The sequence below is a fragment of the Gorilla gorilla genome, chromosome 1 (assembly GCF_029281585.2).
Source record: "Gorilla gorilla gorilla isolate KB3781 chromosome 1, NHGRI_mGorGor1-v2.1_pri, whole genome shotgun sequence".
In the NCBI taxonomy this organism is placed as follows: Eukaryota; Metazoa; Chordata; class Mammalia; order Primates; family Hominidae; genus Gorilla; species Gorilla gorilla.
This window is the reverse complement of record NC_073224.2, coordinates 139,432,857-139,452,696: the sequence shown is the minus strand read 5'-3', so window position 1 is coordinate 139,452,696 and position 19,840 is coordinate 139,432,857. Positions and strand designations below refer to the sequence as shown.

The 19,840-nt window shown below is 37.5% G+C and overlaps 1 protein-coding gene across 9 annotated transcripts in view; it reads left to right on the top strand.

Annotated features, from left to right (window-relative positions):
* Positions 1 to 19,840, top strand: part of CDC14A (cell division cycle 14A) — a 176,562-nt gene that overhangs the window by 116,896 nt on the left and 39,826 nt on the right. For all 9 annotated transcript variants that reach the window (XM_019035893.4, XM_019035939.4, XM_055353124.2 and 6 more), the window contains 2 exons: positions 1,690 to 1,920; positions 6,986 to 7,124. In XM_019035893.4, coding sequence (XP_018891438.4) covers positions 1,690 to 1,920; positions 6,986 to 7,124 — 370 coding nt within the window. The remainder of the gene's footprint in view (positions 1 to 1,689; positions 1,921 to 6,985; positions 7,125 to 19,840) is intronic.

The window sequence follows — 19,840 nt, the reverse complement described above, 5'->3', positions numbered from 1 at the left end:
TGGAGTTAGCAGAACCTGGGAGCTCTGAGGAGGAGCCAGAAGGCTGGTGCTCTGACCTCTGAAGGGAATGCCACACAGCTGGTGTTTGGATTTGGGGGTTGAGGAGTGGAGACCATGAGGGCTCCAGCCTCAGAGATGAGTGCAGCAGGATGGTGGCATGAGAGCCAAAGTAAGCTGGGAGCTCTTGTTGCTCCTGTTTTCTGCTGCTGAAGTGATGCTGCCAGGAGGACAGGAAGAATTCCCTTCCTCCTCCTCAGGTTGAGGTTTAGTGCCTCCCATTTTTACAACCACTAGGAAGCCAGATAGAAAGGTAGTCTGGGAAATGTAGGGTGTAGTATATGGACTCCAGCCCCAGTGTCACAGAGCATAAGAGTTGGCTTGGAGCTGAGAGCTGACTAGCATAACAGGGATCCAAGGCAGCAAGAAATACAGCCAAGCACACAGCGTGGAAACAGTCTGATTCACTTTGCTGGCTGCCGCCACCCCTGGAACCTCCCATCATGAATGGGTTCCAACTGAGATAATTGCACTCAGCTGGTATGTTAGGGTTCAGTGAATCCTGAATGGGTTACAGATGTGGCCATCAGTGTGCTGGGAACTTAGTCCCCTGAACTTTTGGAGCTGCCATTGCAAGGCCTGCAATGGCCAAAGCCCCCAGTGGTTGCCTTGGCTGATTAGCTAAGGATAGGTCTGTAACCCAGCTGACTGTGTAGCTCCCAGGAATACTCACATGATGGTGGAGCCACTCAAAAATAAAAGGGGATTTAAAGGTGGAGCATCTTCCTCCCTCAAAAAAAGGAAGTGTCCACAAAAGTTATTCTTTTTATTTTTAACTAAAAAAATCTATATTTTAATTGATAAAAATTATATATTTATGGTGTACAACAAGTTTTGAAATATGTATACATCGTAGAATGGTTAAGTCAAGTCTTACTTAAGTGTTCACATATTTATCATTTTTTGTGGTGAGAAGACTTAAATTTTACTTTCTAAATGACTTTAAAGTATATAATACATTGTTATTATAGTCACCATGTTGTACAATAGATCTCTGGGACATACTCCTTTCTAACTGAAATTTTGTTTTCTTTGACCAATATCCTCCCAACACCCCCTCTTTTAGTTTCTTAATCTGTTAAATGGAATTAGCCATACTTAAGAGATGGTTTTGAGAATTTGAAATGATACGCAATTGTGACTTGTACATAGTAGGTGCTTAATAATAATTGCTTCTGGGGAGCATTGTACTACAAATTAAAACTATACATATGGCAAAAAAGCTTCAGCTGTAGTTGAAAACTATTTGTCAAGTAGAGAATAAAGCTCAAGAGAGAATAAAGTCACCAAGAACCATTCTAGGTCTGTTATGCACATTTGATTACTTCAAGAATGCTTTTGTTTTGGGAGTGGGAAGAGTATGCTCCCAGGATTCGAATCTAGAGGTTGAGATTTTGAACTTTAATGATGTATTTTCAGTACTTACAGAAGTTTTCTTTTTAACCTCCTGTGGTGCTTACAGTTATGCAGATTGATGCTTTTAGGAGCTTGCTGTGACCTCTTCTCTCACACAACACACTTTCCTCCCAAGCTTTGTTGACATTTATACACTTCATTGTTGAGAGTTTTGTATTTCTGGGTTGTGGAAGATGAAATGCATGCCTTTTGCTTACTGCTCCTTTGTTCCTTTAGGTTATCCTCTTCACGCCCCTGAAGCCTACTTTCCTTATTTCAAAAAGCATAATGTGACTGCAGTTGTGAGGCTAAACAAAAAGATTTATGAGGCAAAGCGCTTCACAGACGCTGGCTTCGAGCACTATGACCTCTTCTTCATAGATGGCAGCACACCCAGTGACAACATCGTGCGAAGGTTCCTGAACATCTGTGAGAACACCGAAGGGGCCATCGCCGTTCACTGCAAAGGTGTGTGCAAGGCCTCGGTGGTGGTGGCTGTGCTTATCGAAGGGGCGGGCCAAGGGAGAGCAAATAACATAAAACAAAACCTGTTTAGTGTCTTAGAAAACAATGAGGTTTTAAATTTCAGACAACTGGGACACAAACTCATTTTAATAACCCCTTCTTAAAGAAACGATTGCTTGGGTGTCGACAATTGGTGGTGGTGTGGCTTTCTTGATATGCCAGTTTTTCAGACCTTACCTTTCCAGGCCCACGTGCCACAATGAGGGGAAATACAGTAGCAGTGTCTTTAGGCTGCAGGAACACCTTTAAAGAGGTAAAATTCTCAAGAGACAAGGGTTGTTAGTTTTCCTCTCTCCTTTGTTTTTTTTCAGAATTGCCCATCTCTTGTCCATCCTCTTGCACTGTCGTGGTTCTGTTTTATGACCCAGTTATCTGGACCCCCATTCCAGTCTCTGCTTTTCCCTCCCCTGCTAGTCTTTGGCTTCATGGAGCAGAGCATCTTCCATGCCTGTTGCTAGGGGCAATCCGCTAGCTTACAATGCTGCTGATGTGATGCTGCCTCATGGAATAAACTTAAAGAGTTGGTTTTGCAAATCTCTGATCTCTGGGGGTGGATACTTTGGGGCAGGAATTGTTCAGACTATAGAAGGTTTAGGATTGCCAGATTTAGCAAATAAAAATACAGGCTGCCTAATTAAATTTGAATGTTAGATAAACAATGAATACTTTTAAAACAAAAAGTATAAGTATGTCCCAAATATTGCAGGGAACATGCATTCTGTATTTTATCTGGCAACCCCATGTCAGCTACTCAGAAAATATGACATGCCATTTGCTCTAAGCTTGGCTGTTTGACTTCGAGGAGGCTTAAAATCCATTCCATTCCAGATCTTTCGGTATGGATAATACTGGAAATATTCCAGATATTTTACTGGGTCTTTGATTTCAACGAGGAGAAATCACTAGGGCTGCCCTGGGCTGGAGCCTCGAGTTCCTCACGCGCAGCTCCTCCTAGTGTCGCTGGGTGGTGCTGTGCTCATGGTTTTGGGTCTAGACCCGGTTTCCCTCTCATTTTATGCTAATCATCTAGTAGGTGTTGGGGAGGGTGCTGTTCTTTTCATGTGCCTAGTGCTGCTGTAACTGACTTATTCAGACGAGTATGGCTTTGGTTCTGACAGAAATTAAAATGCCGTTTTGTAGGCCCTTGTTTCTATGTTTAAGATTTGAGTAGGTGGAGGTACTTTGTGAACATGTGAGCAGAAATGGGAAGCTGCGGTTTCCCAGAGGCCTAGAGAGATGGAAATGAGCAGCACGTGGCCCGGGTTTGGAGCAGGGCTCCCCCCTCCTGGGTGGACAGAGCTCTCCCTCCCCACCCTCCCCATTAGCTAGCAGGATGGGCCCTGGCTTTGTGGGATATCTTGTCTCTGGCGTGGAGTCTGTTAGGAAGGTGTCACTTGCTGGCTCATTTGTGGGTGCTGCTTTCAGGCCACAGTGGGGTGCCAGTGTGTTGGCTTGTCCCCATGTGATTCATTTGCACCCTGTTTGCTTTTCCATTGCATTTTATTCAGTATTGCCCAGGTCCAAGAAAAAGCCCACATGTCACGTATTTTAAACAGCAGTAGAACTTGAGAGCTAATGGGAACGTTTATATCAACGTTTAGCAGGAGATAATCCGATCTTCTCTTTCAAACTTTAGTTTTGTGCCATAAAAATAGTATTTTTTCCTGAGATTAATTTGGCCTTATTTCTTAGTTCAAGTAGTTTTATTATTACTACATCATAGAGTTTATCTGTGGATTAGCCATCCGTATCTTGGGTTGACACATTCAAAGGAGAAGAACTACAAAGCTTTCATTAAAACTCAGTGTGTTTCTTGATAGTATTTCTCACTTGAGAGACCTTGTGCAAAGAAAACTCTCTGGTGTTAAACATTCTTATTACAGATATTTTCTCTATATCCTTGACCTGTGAATGTTTACCTTTTAAAAATATATGTATTTATTTTATATTGCAGATTTCTTTTCTTTTCTTTTTCTTTTTTTTTTTTTTTTGAGACAAAGAGTCTCGCTCTGTCACCCAGGCTGGAGTGCAATGGCGCGATCTCGGCTCACTGCAGCCTCTGCCTCCCAGGTTCAATCAATTCTCCTGCCCCAGCCTCCCAAGTATCTGGGATTACAGGTGCCCGCCACCACTCCTGGCTAATTTTTTATATTTTTAGTAGAGATGGGGTTCTGCTGGCCAGAACTGGTCTTGAACTCCTGACCTCAGGAGAATGTTGGCCAGGCTGGTCTTGAACTCCTGACCTCAGGTCATCCACCTGCCTCAGCCTCCCAAAGTGCTGGGATTACAGGTGTGAGCTACCGTACCCAGTCTGTATTGTAGATGTTTTTATTTTAAATCAGAACCTTTAACATTGAAGTCAGTTCTTGTATAGGATAGTCACATTTACATGTGGTAATATCTTTTTGACATTGTTATTTCATTTTCTTCCACTTGCACACACACATAGGATTCTTTTATAAGGATTACACCTTTGGTTTAATTACAGCTGTATTGCTTTTCACAGCATACTTATCTACTATAGGCTTATTAATTATTTTGACATCTGCCCTAATTAAGTCAGCTTAATTTTCTGGGAATTCAAGCAGCACTCAGTCTTTTAATTGAACTAAAAGAAGGAAGGAGAAAGAATCTTATCCTATGTCAAATGAACTTTGGTGGCTACTGAAAAGGGAATGAATATGTCATGCCTCAATGTAAAGTATTTTATACAGAGATAAACTAGAAACCAATTTGCTGGGGATTACATTTCAATATCTGCATTTCACTTTGTGGTTGATAAAAGAGATGGCTATGAATTCTTGAAATTCTCTACCACAAATAATAATCTAAAATACAGCAACGTTGTGATATTCCAATATGTGATTATTGATGTTCTATAGGGCTTTCAGAAAATGCCTGGAACTGTAAAGCAATTGGTGTTTGACTTGGTATAAATAGAACACTTTTCAACATCTTGTCATGCTGTGCCAGGGAGCCCTTTAATTACAAATGCTTAAAAAATTTTGTTAAAGTTTTTATAGAAACTTAGTGAAATGTTCCTATTCAGTTCAGTTGTGGTAAGAGCTCCTAACTATTGAGTGCTAAGTGCGTTCTTTTTATAGATCAAAATTATAGACTCTTTTTTAAATGGGGGAAGCTGCTTTAGTTTCAGAGAAATTGGAAAATTTCCTGCACCTCCTTTTTGGTTGTGAGTGTGAACAGGAGCCTAAGTGAGGGAGCCATCCAGGTCTTTGCACAGTGGGGAGCAGTGAGAGAGAGTGTTGTCTCCATAAGGAAGGCCCTTTTCTCTCCAGATAGACACCCAAATTGGTGACTTGAAGGAAGAACTCTGGAAACTCACTGGGCTCTGGCTTCTGCTCCAGGATGTCACCTGTGTTTTATCTATACGGTTGCCTATAGTCTTGCCAGGCATCTAGGGAATTAACAACGATAGGAACTGGGTGAAATAGAAGGCAAATTACTCAGAAATCTTAATCATAAAGGGAGAGCCCCACTGAGACCAAAATTAAACCTCACTCTTCGAAAGAACATTGATGTTTGATCTGGGGCAAGGGTTCCTTCAGATTAAAACAGAGCACACACACACACCTCATCTAATGAAACAGAGTATGAATACTTCTTAAAAAGGAAGGGTTAGCTGGGAGTGGTGGCTCACGCCTGTAATCCTAGCACTTTGGGAGGCCGAGGAGGGCAGATCACCTGAGGTCAGGACTTCGAGACCAGACTGACCAACATGGAGAAACCCTGTCTCTACTAAAAATACAAAATTAGCCGGGCATGGTGGTGCATGCCTGTAATCCCAGCTACTCGGGAGGCTAAGGCAGGAGAATCGCTTGAACCTGGGAGGCGGAGGTTGTGGTGAGCCGAGATCGCACTATTGCATTCCAGCCTGGGCAACAGCAGCAAAACTCAGTCTCAAAAGGAAAAAAAAAAAAAAAAGGAAGGGTTAATGGGAAGGAAATGTCAGGCATCTGTAGACACAAAATTTTTGTTTTAGTGGGATGAAAAACTTTTTTTTTTTTTTATAAAGCACAGATTTACATAAACAGATGTGCAGTCTATCTGTGACAGTGAAATTTCATGGGAACTGATTAGGAATAAAATATCTAAAGAGGCTCCTGGAAGGAACAATAATGTAAAAAAGGTTGAGGAACACTGATTTAAAGACATACATTTTTCATATTTTAACATTTCTGAAATTAGAATGGATCTTAAAATTGATGGCATGTCATAGTTTAATTTTTTCTTTCTTAGTGGAACTTACATACTATACGACTGTAGTTTTAGATTTGCTGAAATGCTGTGTGCTCCCAACTACTGGGAGATAAGAGAAGACTACCTTTATTGTTTGATCAGGGAAAGCTGACAAAAGGTCCCCTCAAAAGCAGAAGATTCTTGAACATGTAAAAAATGAAACTATCAATGTTTCCCTACTTTGTTTTGTTTTACACACGCGCACACACACACACACGCACATGCACACAATTTTTTTTCTTTCTTTTTCTAACTAAATGTTTTCATGGATGAAGTCAACATTGTACCAGTTTTCTAGGTCAGAAATGTCACTTACCTATAACTTTCCCTGTGACCCAGTCCTAATGGATTTCTAATTCAGCTTTACATCTTTGTTGCAGTTGCTCACCCTCATCCCTTTCCACCCTCATCCCAACCCCCCAGCCACGCTTGCTTCCCTGCCCCAGCCTTCCATCTCATCTCTCTTGCTTCCATCTCTGGCTTTTCCACTCCAGCCAGTAATGCTGCTGCCAGACCCATTTGCTTTTTATCACATCACTTTCTTGCCCCCAAATCTATGGCACCTTCATTTTGCCCTTTTCATTGTTTAAAGAAAAATTGGGTTTTACATGATAGCAGTTATGTTTATTAGCTGTTGATAATATCATCACACTTGAATGCAGAGCAGTTTCTGGGCAAGATTTGATTTCAGTGTTTTTGTGGTAGCATTTGCTAGACTTTATATTTCTTTTTCTGTTTCATTCTCTTACAGCTGGTCTTGGAAGAACAGGGACATTGATAGCCTGTTATGTAATGAAACACTACAGGTTTACACACGCTGAAATAATTGCTTGGATTAGAATATGCCGGCCAGGCTCTATTATAGGACCCCAGCAGCACTTCCTGGAAGAGTAAGTATATTGTCCCCATTATCACATTATATCCTGTTCTTGATCCTTTCGACCTCTTGTTCCCCTGGTTGTGGACCATGTCAGCCTGTGGTTATAAAATGGCTGCATTGTTAAGAGAAGTGTGTGCCTCTAATAGAATATTGTTGATTTGACAGCTAATGCATTCTAACTTTGTACCTTTTATATCTCTTAGATCAGGTGAGAGTGAGAAGAAAATCACAGAGCCATCTCTGCCTACCCTTTTTCTGTCATTTTCTATGTGTGATCTGGCTACAGTGCAATTTTCTTATGACATCCCACTTGGCACTTTTCATTCTTTTCTTTTGTTTGCATGTCTTAAAGCATAATGAGAAAAAAAAACCACAATTAAGGTCACTCAGTGATTTTGGTAAGATTGCTGCTCTCCTGACAACTAACTAACTAAACTGCTAATGTAGGTACAACTTATGAATATACCCAAGAAGTTACCACAGAAGATAAAAGGAGGAGAACTGAGTTTTAGTTCTGGCTCTCCACTAACTAGCTTTATGACCATTATTTAGAAGAATACTTATGTATTCACTCATTCATTTATTCCCACAGCCATTCATTCATTAACTTTTTGTCCAGCCTCAGCCCAAGAGAGAGAGATTTAACCTGTAGGACACAATCCTTTCTTCTTAGAATGTTAGAACATATCTCAATGTACTCATTAATAAAACGAGAAGATGAAGTTAGTACTGGTTGATCTAAGTCCAGCTCTAAAATACTATCTATTAGTGATATCTTTTACTGAAATTTCATTTTTTTTCTTTTTATGCTGGGTTGACTCTATTTTATTTTAATTTTAATTTTTTATTTTTTGTAGAGACGGGGGCCTCACTATGTTGCCCAGGCTGGTTTTGAACTCCTGGGCTCAAGCAATCCTCCCACCTTGACTTCCCAAAGTGCAGGGATTACGGGTGTGAGCCACTATGCCTGGCTGATGGCTCTCTTTTGAATAGCATTCTTTTCCATATAATTATTTATTTCCAATTTAAATATAATTATTCCTTTCCAGTTTTAATGATCATGATCATGTGTGAATTCGTAAAGAAATGATCATGAATTTCATAGGAAGATGCCATAAGTAAACTCTTAGCATCTGAAATGATTAAGAGGATTTGAGCCTGCTGAGGAATTACTTACTTTAGTTGCCAATCCTAGAGGTAATAACTGATTAAGAAGTGCTGAAAAATGAGCGGTTATACTTTAGCTTAAAAGAATGATGCAGATGTCTAATGAATGCATTAGAAAAAATATGCAAGGACAGGATCATTACAAAGACAGGGATTTCTCTCTTTTTACCCGTGAGGTACAAATAAGATAATTCTGTTATTTTGGAGCTTTATTCTTGATCAGATTCTCATTGTCTTCCTCTATTTCTCTGTTTTGCATTTTATGTGCCTGTAGCCTGGAGCTTTGTGCCATGTATCTGCCAGGTTCTCATTATACTAATTGCTGAAGTTGAAGAAATGGTCTTAGGGTTAAAAAACCAAATACTCCTAAGCCTAGTTCTTTAAGCCATTTAATCAATGTCTTAAAATTATTGCTTGTCATTTAATAGGTATTGCTATACCTATTGCCCCAGGCATTCTGCTAAGTACAGCTCGCAAGGTGAGGAGATATAGCAGAGAATTCTACCAGTCAAGGTCACCTAGCTTTCTCAGGGTGTCAGATAACACAGCCCTCATGTTTCATGGCTGCATACTCCCTCCAACCTCCCTATTATACTCTTTCTCTCTGCCATATCTCAAAATAGTAAGAGAAGAAATTAGAGTTATGAGGCAAAGGCACTCTAGGCTGAAGAAAGGCTTTTTAAATTTATAGATACTTAAGCTGTATATAAAGAACTCTCAAAACTCAAGAAAACAACTTAATATAAAATGAGTAAATGATTTGAACAGAAAGTCCTCCAAAATGATATACAGATGGTGAATATTCCTCATGATCATAAACACAGAGTTCCTAAAGAAACATTGTGTATCAAATCCAACTGTATAAAAAAGATAGTGCACCATGACCATCATGGCTCAATATTAGAAAATCAATATAATTCACCAAATTAACACAAAAAGTAGAAAAATTATATGATTATCCCAATAGATGTACAAAAATTTGACAAAGTTTAGTACCCATTTTTAATAGAAACTTTCAATAAACTAGAAATAGAAGGAAATTTCCTCATTCAGATAAAAATAATCTATGAAAACTCTATAGCTAAAATTATATTTAATGGTGATGCTTTTCCTGTAAGATCAGGAACAAAACAAGGGTGTCTACTCTCACTACTTCTAATATTATACTGGAAATCTTAACCAGTGCAATGAAAAAAAAAGAAAGAAAAAAAACCTTAGAACTAAAGAATGAAATTAGTAAGATTGCAGGATACAAAGTCAGTTTTCAGAAATTTTAGCAAAATTTTAAAATTCTGCTAATTAAAAGACACACAGTATATATATCTGACAAAAGACTTGTACACATATATTAAAAAGTATAAATAAGCAATTTTAAAAATTAATTTTTGAATGGGCAAAAGCCTTGGCCAGATATCTCATAGAAGGTAATATATGTATATGAAAAGATGTCCAACATCATTAGCCATCAGGGAAATAGAAATTGAAACCACAATGAGATACTATTTTATGTCAACCAAAATGGCAAACAAAAAAGAAGTTTTACTACAAAATGCTGGGAAAGATATGGAGCAACTGGAACTCTCATGTGTTAACCAATTGGTGTATAATTGTTTGGCCATTTCTCATAACGTTAATCTATATTTAACTCTATGACCCAATGATTTCATTCCTAGGTATTTAAATAAGGGAAATGAAAACATTTGTCTACAAAGACTCATACAAGAATATTCACAGTTGCTTTATTCATAGTAGCCCAAAATTAGAAATCATCCAAATGTCCGTCAACAATTTATGAGTGAATATATCATAATACGTTCATAAAATGAAATACTAACCAGCAATAACAAAGAATGAATTACTGATATACTCAACATAAATGAATATCATATTATTGTAAGAGGAAAAAAAAAGCCAGACACAAAATAATACATGCTGTATAGATAAAGCCCAAGAACAAGCAAAACCATTCTGTGGTGATAGAAATCAGAAAGCAATTGCTTCTGAGGTGTGTCAGGGAAAACTGACCCCCCAAAAAAGCATGACGGAACTTTCTAGAGTGTTGGAAATGTTCTGTATCTTATCTTGGGTTGTGTTTACACAGGAGCACAATCAGTTGTAATTCCATATACTAGCCTTAAACAATTAGAAAATAAAACCTAAAAAATTATACCATTTACAATGTATCCGGTAACTTCAGGTTAGAGATGTGCAATATCTCTACACAGAAAACCAAAGAATTTTTTTTATTGAGAGAAATTAAAGAAGATATAAATAAGTGAAAAGATAAAGATTATCTTGAATAAGATCAAAGCTGGAGGATTTACACTCCCAGATATGGATTCATTTTAAAACTGCAGCAGTTATGATATTGAGATATTGGTGTCAAGACAGACAAATTAACCAATAGAATAGAATATAAAGTGCAGAAACAAATTCAAAAATATACAGACACTTGATTTATGATAAAGGTGACATGTTAGAGCAACAAGAAAAGGTCTTTTTAGTAAATTCTGCTGGGTCAACTGGATATCTATATGGGGAAAAAAAAGAACCTTGGCTCCTATCTCACAATCTATTTTTTAAAGGAATTCCTGATGAGTTGTTGATTCAAATGTGACAGAAAAATCAGTGAAGCTTCTGGAAGATAACATAAAATAATGTATTCATACTTTGAAGTTAACAAAGATATCTTAAGTGGTACATGGAAAGCATTACCTATAACTGAGTTGAAATTGTAAAATTCTCTTCATCAAAGACACTATTAAGAGAGTGAAAATGAAAACCACAAGAGTAGGAGAATATTTACATCACATAATAATGGGCACTGTACTTGTACCCAGAATACTTACACTCCTACACATTAACAATAAAAAGACAATCTGATAAAAAATGTGTAAGAAACATGAAAAGATATTTCATAGAAGAGAATGTACAAATGGCCAATAAACATACGAAAAGCGATTCACCCTCATTAGCTATTTCTTATCTTTTGGTACAGCTATCTGTTGGAGATATACCTGTGAGTGGAACAGTTGGGTATGTGTGCATTCAGAGTTAGAATTATTAAACAGTTTTCCAAAGTAGATATGCCTGTTTATGTTCTCATCAGCAATGGTTTGTCAGTCTCTTAAATTTAAGCCATTAGATTTTTTAAAGTGATAACTTGCTTTATAGTTTTAATTTGCTTTTTCTTGATGACTAAGGTCAATCTTTGTATATTCTAGATACTAGTCCTTTGTCTGGTAAATGTTTTTCAAGGTTTTTTTCAGTCTATAACTTGTCTTTTCATCCTCTTAATAGGGTCTTTTACAGAATAAAAGTTTTAAATTTTGATGAAATCCCTTTTATCACTTTTTTCTTTTTGATATTGTCTGAGACTCTTAGTTTAGCCCTAGACTCAATGATTTCTCATATTTTTTTTCTAAAAAGTTTATAGTTTTACATTCACATTTAAGTCTGTGATGGATTTTGAGGTTTTTGTTTATTTCATAACGTGTGAGACTTAGGTCAAGCTTCTTTTTTTTTGGCCTATGCATGCCCAGTTGCTTCAGTACCATTTTCGTTGAAAATTCAGTTTCTCCACTGAATTTTTTCTATAGCAGCATCAAAAATCATTTGGATATATTTGTGTTGATCTATTTCTTTGTTCTCTATTCTGTTCCATTGACCTCTGTGTCTCCTTCCTTCAATGCCACACTCTCTTGATTACTGGACCTATATAGTGAGCCTTAATATTGGAAGAGTGATTCCTTCCACTTTCTCCTTGTTTAACAAAATATTCTTAGCAATTCCACTTTGTTTTCCTTTTCATATACATTTTAGAGTAAGCCTGTCTAAATCTACAGATAATGTTTCTGGGATTTTAATAGGAAGTATGTTAATCTTCTATATCGATCTGGGGAGAATTGACATCTTTACTATTGTTGAGTCTTCTAATCCATAAACATGATATGTCTTTTCATTTATTTAGATCTTCTTTGATTTCTTTCATCAGCATTGTGTAGTTTTCTAGATGCAAGTCCTTTTTTGTTAAATTTACACCTAAGTACTTATTTTTTTTTTAGCAATTATAAATGGTATTTATGTCCATATGTTCATTGCTGGTGTGTAGAAATACAATTGATTTATCTTTTTCTTTCTTTCTTTTTTTTTGAGACGGCGTTTCACTCTTTTTGCCCAAGCTGGAGTCCAATGACATGATCTTGGCTTACTGCAGCCTCTGCCTCCTGGGTTCAAGTGATTCTCCTGCCTCAGCCTCCCAAGTAGCTGGGATTACAGGTGTGTGCCACCATGCCCGGCTAATTTTTTGTATTTTTAGTAGAGATGGGGTTTTACCATGTTGGCCAGGCTGGTCTTGAACTCCTGACCTCAGGTGATCCTCCCACCTCGGCCTCCCAAAGTGCTGGGATTACAGGTGTGAGCCACCCTGCCTGGCCACAATTGATTTTTCTGTTTATTTTGTATCCCAAAACCTAGGAGTTTTATGTGGGAGTGTGTGTGTGTGTATGTATGTGCAAATTCTTGGGGATTGCTTTTTCATCCACAAAGAGGACAATTTTATTTTCTTTCTAGTCTATATACCTTGTGTTTTCTTTTCTTCCCTTGTTGGACAGGCTAAAACTTCCAGCGCTGTGATGAGTAAGAGTGATAAGAGCAGACATCCTTGTCGTGCTCCCAGTCTTGGAAGGAAAGCATCCAGGCATTCACCTGGATTAAGTATGTTAATTGAGGTTTTCTATAGATGTTCTTTATCAGGTCGAGGCGGTTCCCCTCTATTTCTGTGTTTCTGAGGGTTCTTATCATGAATGAGTGTTGAATCTTATCAAATACTTTTTTGGCATTGATTGATATGATCACATGATTTTCTTCTTAAGACTGTTAATATGGTAGATTGCATCAATTGTTTTTTGTATATTGAAGAAGGCTTATGTCCCTGGAATAAACACCATTTGGTCATGGTGTGTAATTCTTTTTATATGTTGCTGAACTCTGTTAGTTAAAAATTTTTATGTCCATATTCCTAAGTAACATTGGTTTGTAGTTTTCTTTTTTTTGTCTGTTTTGTCTGGGTTTTGTGTCAGGATAATACTAGTTTCATGAAATGAATTGGGAATTGTTCTTCTCTGTTTCCTGGAAGAGATTGTGAGAACTGGTGTGAATTCTTAAAATGCTTGGTAGAATTCTCCAGTGAAATTATCTGGGCCTGGGGATTTCTTTTTAAAATTATGAATTCAATTTCCTTAATAGATATAAGGCTATTTGAATAATCCATTTCATATTGGGTGAATTATGGTAGTTTGTTTTTTGAGGAATTAGTCCGTTTCATCTAAATTGTCAAAATTATGTTTGTGGAGTGTGTTTTTTTTTTTTTTAAAGTATTCCTTTATGTTTGCAGAGCCTGTAGTGATTTTCTTGGCTTCATTTCTGATGTTAGTAATTTGTCTATTTTTTTTTCCCTTTGTCAGTCTCCCTAGAAGTTGGACAATTTTATTGATATTTTCAAAGAATCAGCTCTTTGTTTCATTAATTTTCTCCTTATATTTTTGTTTTTAATTTCATTGGTTCATGTTTTTATATTTATTATTTCCTTCTGCTTGCTTGTAGTTTTCAGTATTTTGGCAATGTGTCTAGGTGTGGATTTCATTGGAATTATCCTTTTTTGAGGTTTACTCAGCTTCTCGAATGTTTAGGTTTATGTCTTGTCAAATTTGGAAGGTTTTCAGCTATTATTTACTTAAGTGCTTTCTCAACCCTGTCCTCTTTTTCCTTTCCTTCTGGAACTCTGTTGACATGAGTGTTAGGTTTTTGTTATAGTCCCGCAGCTCTCTGGGACTCTCTTCATCATTTTATTTTTAGTTTATTTTCTCTTAGTTATTCAGATTGGATAGTTTCTACTATTCTATCTTCCCCTTTACAAATTCTCTCATCTCTCCATTCTGCCATTTAACCCACTCACTGAATTTTACATTTTGGTTATATGCTATTCTAAAGTTTCTGTTTGGTTTTCTTTATATCTGTTTCTTTGCTGAAACTTCCTATTTTGTCAGTTGTTTCATGTGTCTTTGTAATTGTTTGTTGGGGCATTTTTATCATGGCTACTTTTAAATCTTTGTCAAATTATTCTAACATCTCTGTCATCTTGGTGTTGGCATTTAGCGATCATCTCTTTTCATTCAGTCAATGTCAATGTGAGAAAATGTTAACCTGGACATTTTCCTAGTATGTTGAGACTCTGGATCTTACTAAAACATTCTGTTGTATCTGGCTTCTTACACTGCTTCAGCAGGGGAAGGTGGTGGCAGTTGGGTTGGGGGGCAGGGGGTTGTCACATTGCTACTACCATGTGGAGGCAGGAATCTGGATTCTGTACTCAGCCTCTGTTGATGTCCAAGGTTGAGGGGCTTCTTGTTGCTGGTGGGTGGAGATGGGAGTTCTAGTTTCCCATTGGGTCTGCCCTGACACTGTGATAGGGGTCACCTTGTTACTGAAGGGTGTTGGTGAAAGTCTTCACTCTCCACTAGGCCTCCTGTGACACCACTCCAGCTGACAGGGGAGGGTTGCTGGTCACTGCCTGGTTGAGGTGGACTTCCAGGTTCCACCATTACTACCTTAGTGAGGAGTGGGGCCGAAATTGGGGGATCTCATTATCTGACTCCCAACTTAGCCTTCTTTGACACTTCTGTGGCGAGTGATTGACAAAGGGTAAAGGGGTGCCTACCTATAGCCTGGCAGCGTGGAAATCCAGGATCCCCTCTCAGTCTTTGTTGGCTGGCAGGGTTAGGGCCACAGTTTATTTCCTGTGGGGTTTGGCTGGAGAAGAGCAGTTGTTGAAATGTTTTGTTGTCTACTAGGATACCCTTTTCCTGTTCCTTTGACTAGACAGAGCAGGCTTTTCTTCGGGCTTTAAAAATATCAGCTCTGGGCTGGGCACGGTGGCTCATGCCTGTAATCCCAGCATTTTAGGAGGCCGAGGCAGTCAGATCGCATGAGGTCAAGAGTTTGAGACCAGCCTGATCAATGTGGTGAAACCCCGTCTCTACTAAAAATACAAAAATCAGCTGGGCATGGTGGCATGTGCCTGTAATCCCAGCTACTTTGGAGGCTGAAGCAATCGATTGAACCTTGGAGGCAGAGGTTGCAGTGAGCCGAGATTGTGCCACTGCACTCCAGCCTGGGTGACACAGCAGGACTTTGTTGAAAAAAAAATCAGCTCTATTGGCATCTTTGAATCATTATCTTCTTCAGCCCTAAGACTAGGCTATATAAGGCAAAAGGAAAACTCGAGGAACTCACCACCATTTCGTTACTTAGGTCTCAAGGTTCCAACCAATCTGCCTTTTTCTTTTCTATTTTTCAGAGTCTTGTTTTTTTTTTAAAATATATATAGGATTTTAAATTTTGCTTGTGGGAAGAATAGGGAAAAGTACATCTACTTCATTTTCCAGAAATGGTGTTATTGCCTTATATTTTAAGGTAATTAGTCTGCCTATAATTTTCGGCATGAAATCTGCTGTGGCAGTCTGAATAATGTCTCCCCAAATACAGGCATATTTTAATCCCTGTGAACCAGCTGTGAATGTTACTGTATATGGAAAAAGGGACTTTGCAGAAGTGATTAAGTTAAGGAAGTTGATGTGGGGAGATTATCCTGGATTATTTGGGTGGGCCCAATATAATCACAGTGTCCTTAGAAGAGGGACCCAGGGGGAGCCATTTAGAGGAGAAGCCGATGTGATGACTGAAACAGATTGGACTGATGCATTTTAAAGATGGAGTAAGGAGCCATAAGCCAAGGAATATGGGCAGCCACTGTAAATTGAAAAAGGCAAGGAAACAAATTATCTCCTCAAAGCCTCCATATGGAACCAGCTCTGCCTACTGTCACTGCTTCAGCTCAGTGAAACTGATTTCAGACTTCCAACTCCAGATCTGTAAGAAAGTAAATTGGTGTTCTTTTAAATCACCACATTTACGGTAATGCTTTACAATATCCATAGGAAATTAATACATCTGCTTTGTATAGATAGAAAATATGTACAGCAGGAGATGCAGATCCTAGTGATGAACATGCATATTCTGAACTTCTCTTATTCATCATACTTTCTAATTTGGAGTATTTAATTCCAAATACTCCAAATTAGAAAGTATGATGAATAAGAGCATATAGAGGAGTCGTGTGACTTAAGTGTTATTTAAGGAAGCTTGAGTTGCAACAATGTGTAAGATGAATTGGGTGGATGGAGATTGGAATCAGAGAGGCTAAAAAGGAGGCTATTATCATCCATCTCAGAGAGACAAGGACTTATCAAAAGAGGATAGAAGTTGGACTGAAGATTTAGAGATGGATACCAGGGACATTTCAAGAAAAAAGAAAAAAACAAGGCTTTGAAGACTAACTAATGATCAGAGAGACGAAGAGTATGAAGTCAATGATGACGCAAAAGCATGAATAAGTAACGTGTTCATTAAGCAAGAAATAAGAGGGTAAAAACGTTTTCTGTTAGGTTTTCACCTGTCAAAAATGACTGAACAAGTTAAAGTGATTGTATTCTTTTAAAGGTGAAAAGTCAATCAGTGCTTTTTAGAGAATGTTAATTCCAAATCTCTGACTTTAGAAAGGCTGGTTTGTCATATCCTCCTAGTCCTTGAGGACCAAAATATGTCCAGGTGCTTGATTGCCATGTCTTAAACAAGCAGCCCTCTTATTCACTGGCAGTAAGAGAGATGTTTATTAGCATCCTTTTGAGTTGTTGATGAATTTACATATTGGCTGACCTCTCCTTTGTTACAGTCTGAAATTTTATATTTAAACTTTTAAAGGATATAAAGCTCTCTATTTGCAAAACAACCATCAGGTGTTTTTCTTCTATTTAAAGCTGAAGTTCTTAAACCAAAAATACCATTCTGAATCCCAAATGTGTCTTCTATCAAACATCCTCAAGGTTCTTAAAATGATGTAAAAATACATCTTTATGTTTTTGAGCCAACTCTGGACTCATGTCCTCCGAGACAACCTTTAGAAGTATAAAGGTGGAGTCAGGCTGCTTTTACAATTTGGTTGATTCTATTTATTGAACATTTGCTGTGTGAATGTTCCCCTGACCTTGGGTATCATTATCTATCTGTGATAGATAACCTATATCACAGATAGATAGATCTATCTGTGACAGATAACCTATATCACAGATAGATCTATCTGTGACCTCGGGGATCATGATCTGTTAAAGCTTTCATTCATTATAAAGGGATCATTGAGGGACTAGTGTGGGGCTCCCACGGGGATTTTCAGCTCACGGAGATCCTTTATTTATGGGGCTCAATATGGCATTGTTTTTGTTTTACGTTTCCTTCTGAGAGAGAGAACTCACATAAAGCCTAAATCTGGCTCTTGCAGGAAGTTTTGGCTCTGTAAAGCAGAGCTTCCATTTTGAATGAGGTTATCTTTATGAAGCACAATATTATGGTTGAACTCTTTTTCATTCTTAAATCCATAAATCAAAAATTCCCCTGTTCTACTTTATTACAATAGATGTTTTCATCAGCTTCTACTGAGTTGGATATTTTCAGAATTCTAACTTTGTTGCAAGCCTTCCATTGTCTTCAGTGCTTCTCAAACATGAAAATGCCTAGGAATCGTTGGGGGATCTTGTTCAGTGCAGTCTCTGATTCGGCAGGTCTGAGGTGAGACCTGAGAGTGTGCATTTCTAACAGGCTCCCAGGTGGTGTGCTGCTGCTGGTCCCTGAACCATATTCAATAACAAGGGTGTTTGGCTCATCCTTACTCTGTAAATATCAACTTAGGCTACATCTTAATTTGGTGCCAATAGTATTTCGTAAGTTTCACAATTGGATTGAGCTAGATCAGAAATTAATAGTTAAACCATTGCTTTTTTATTTCAGGAATTAGCAAAAATAAGATGAAAAACATCTGTTTAGAAAATGGAAAATGCTTGAAAAAGTCTAACAATAATGGTTTGAGTTTTAGTTGAGATTGACTTCTATCATTTCCTTTTAAAAAAAGTTAATTCTTTTTAAAATTTCAGTAGCTTTTGGGATACAAGTGGTTATTGGTTACATGGATGAATTGTATAGCATGAACTCCGAGATTTTAGTGCACCCATCACCTAAGTACTGTACATTGTACCCAGTATGTAGTTTTTTAATCTCTCTTGTCCCCGACCCCACCTTCTGTGAGTCTCCATAGTCCGTTATATTCATTCTGTGTGCCTTTGCATACCTGTACCATTTCCTTTTATGGTTTTCTTTTAGATACATGCAGTAGGTCAAGGAATATAGGCTAAAAAATTTTAATTATTTATTTTAAGGGTTTAAAATTTTGTGTTTCCTAAAATACAGAAATTATAATCCGAAATACTATAAAAATCAGAATTTAACACAATAAGATACTGTGTTTTATTAGAATTACAAGCATACTGCATAGGTTTGAGTTTACACTATTTACTGAAAATGACATTTTTGTAGTAACACTCAATTATAGAATTTTCTGATTTTCTTTTCAACAGTTACTGCTGCATTATCTGATCCATTTGTTGACCGCCAGTTGATACTGGAACTACTGACTAAGCAAAAATAAAATCCTAATATGGGTTCAAGTATTAAGGATAATTAAGTATGTATCAGAATCTTTGGCAGTGGTTGCATCAGAAATTTATTATTAAATACTCATGCCAGTTATTACTCTAGATACAAGACTGACTTTTTAAATTAATGTTTTATTATGGTAAAATATGTATAACATAAACCTTACAATTTTAACCATTATTATATGTATAATTCAGTGACTTTATATATGTTCACAATGTTGTGCAGCCATCACCACTATTTCCAGACTGTTTCATCATTCCAAACAGAAACTTTGTACCCATTGAACAATAAATCACCATTATCTCCACCCCCTACCCAAGTCCCTGGAAACCTCTATTCTACTTTCTGACATTATGAATTTGCCTGTTCCAGATTCCACATATAAATGGAATCATTCAATATTTGTCCTTTTGTGTCTGGCTTATGTTACTTAGCATATTTGCAACATTCATCCATGTTGTAACATGTATCAGAATTTCTTTTAGAGGCTCAATAATATTCCATTGTATGTATATATCCCATTTTATTTATCCATTCATTTGTTGATGGACGTTTGAGTTATTTCTACCTTTTGGTTATTGCGAATAATGCAACTATTCTGAACATTGGTACACAAGTATCTATTTGAATCCCTAGTTTCAATGATTTTGGGTATATACCTAAAAGTGGAGTTACTGGATCATGTGGTAGTTCTATGTTTATCTTTCTGAGGAACTGTGAAACTGTTTTCCTCAACAGCTGTGCCATTTTTCATTCCCACCAACAATGCATGAGGGGTCCAGTTTCTCTGTATCCTTACCATGAATGGTTTTTGTTTATTTTGTTTCGTGTGCTCTGAATAAAACTATATGAAAAGGGTTAGAGATGGGGGAAAAGGTATTGTAAGCAGTAAAAAAGTAAGCAGTGATATATTAGGCTTAGTTATGAAGTTTGCATTTTGGCATGACACTCCAA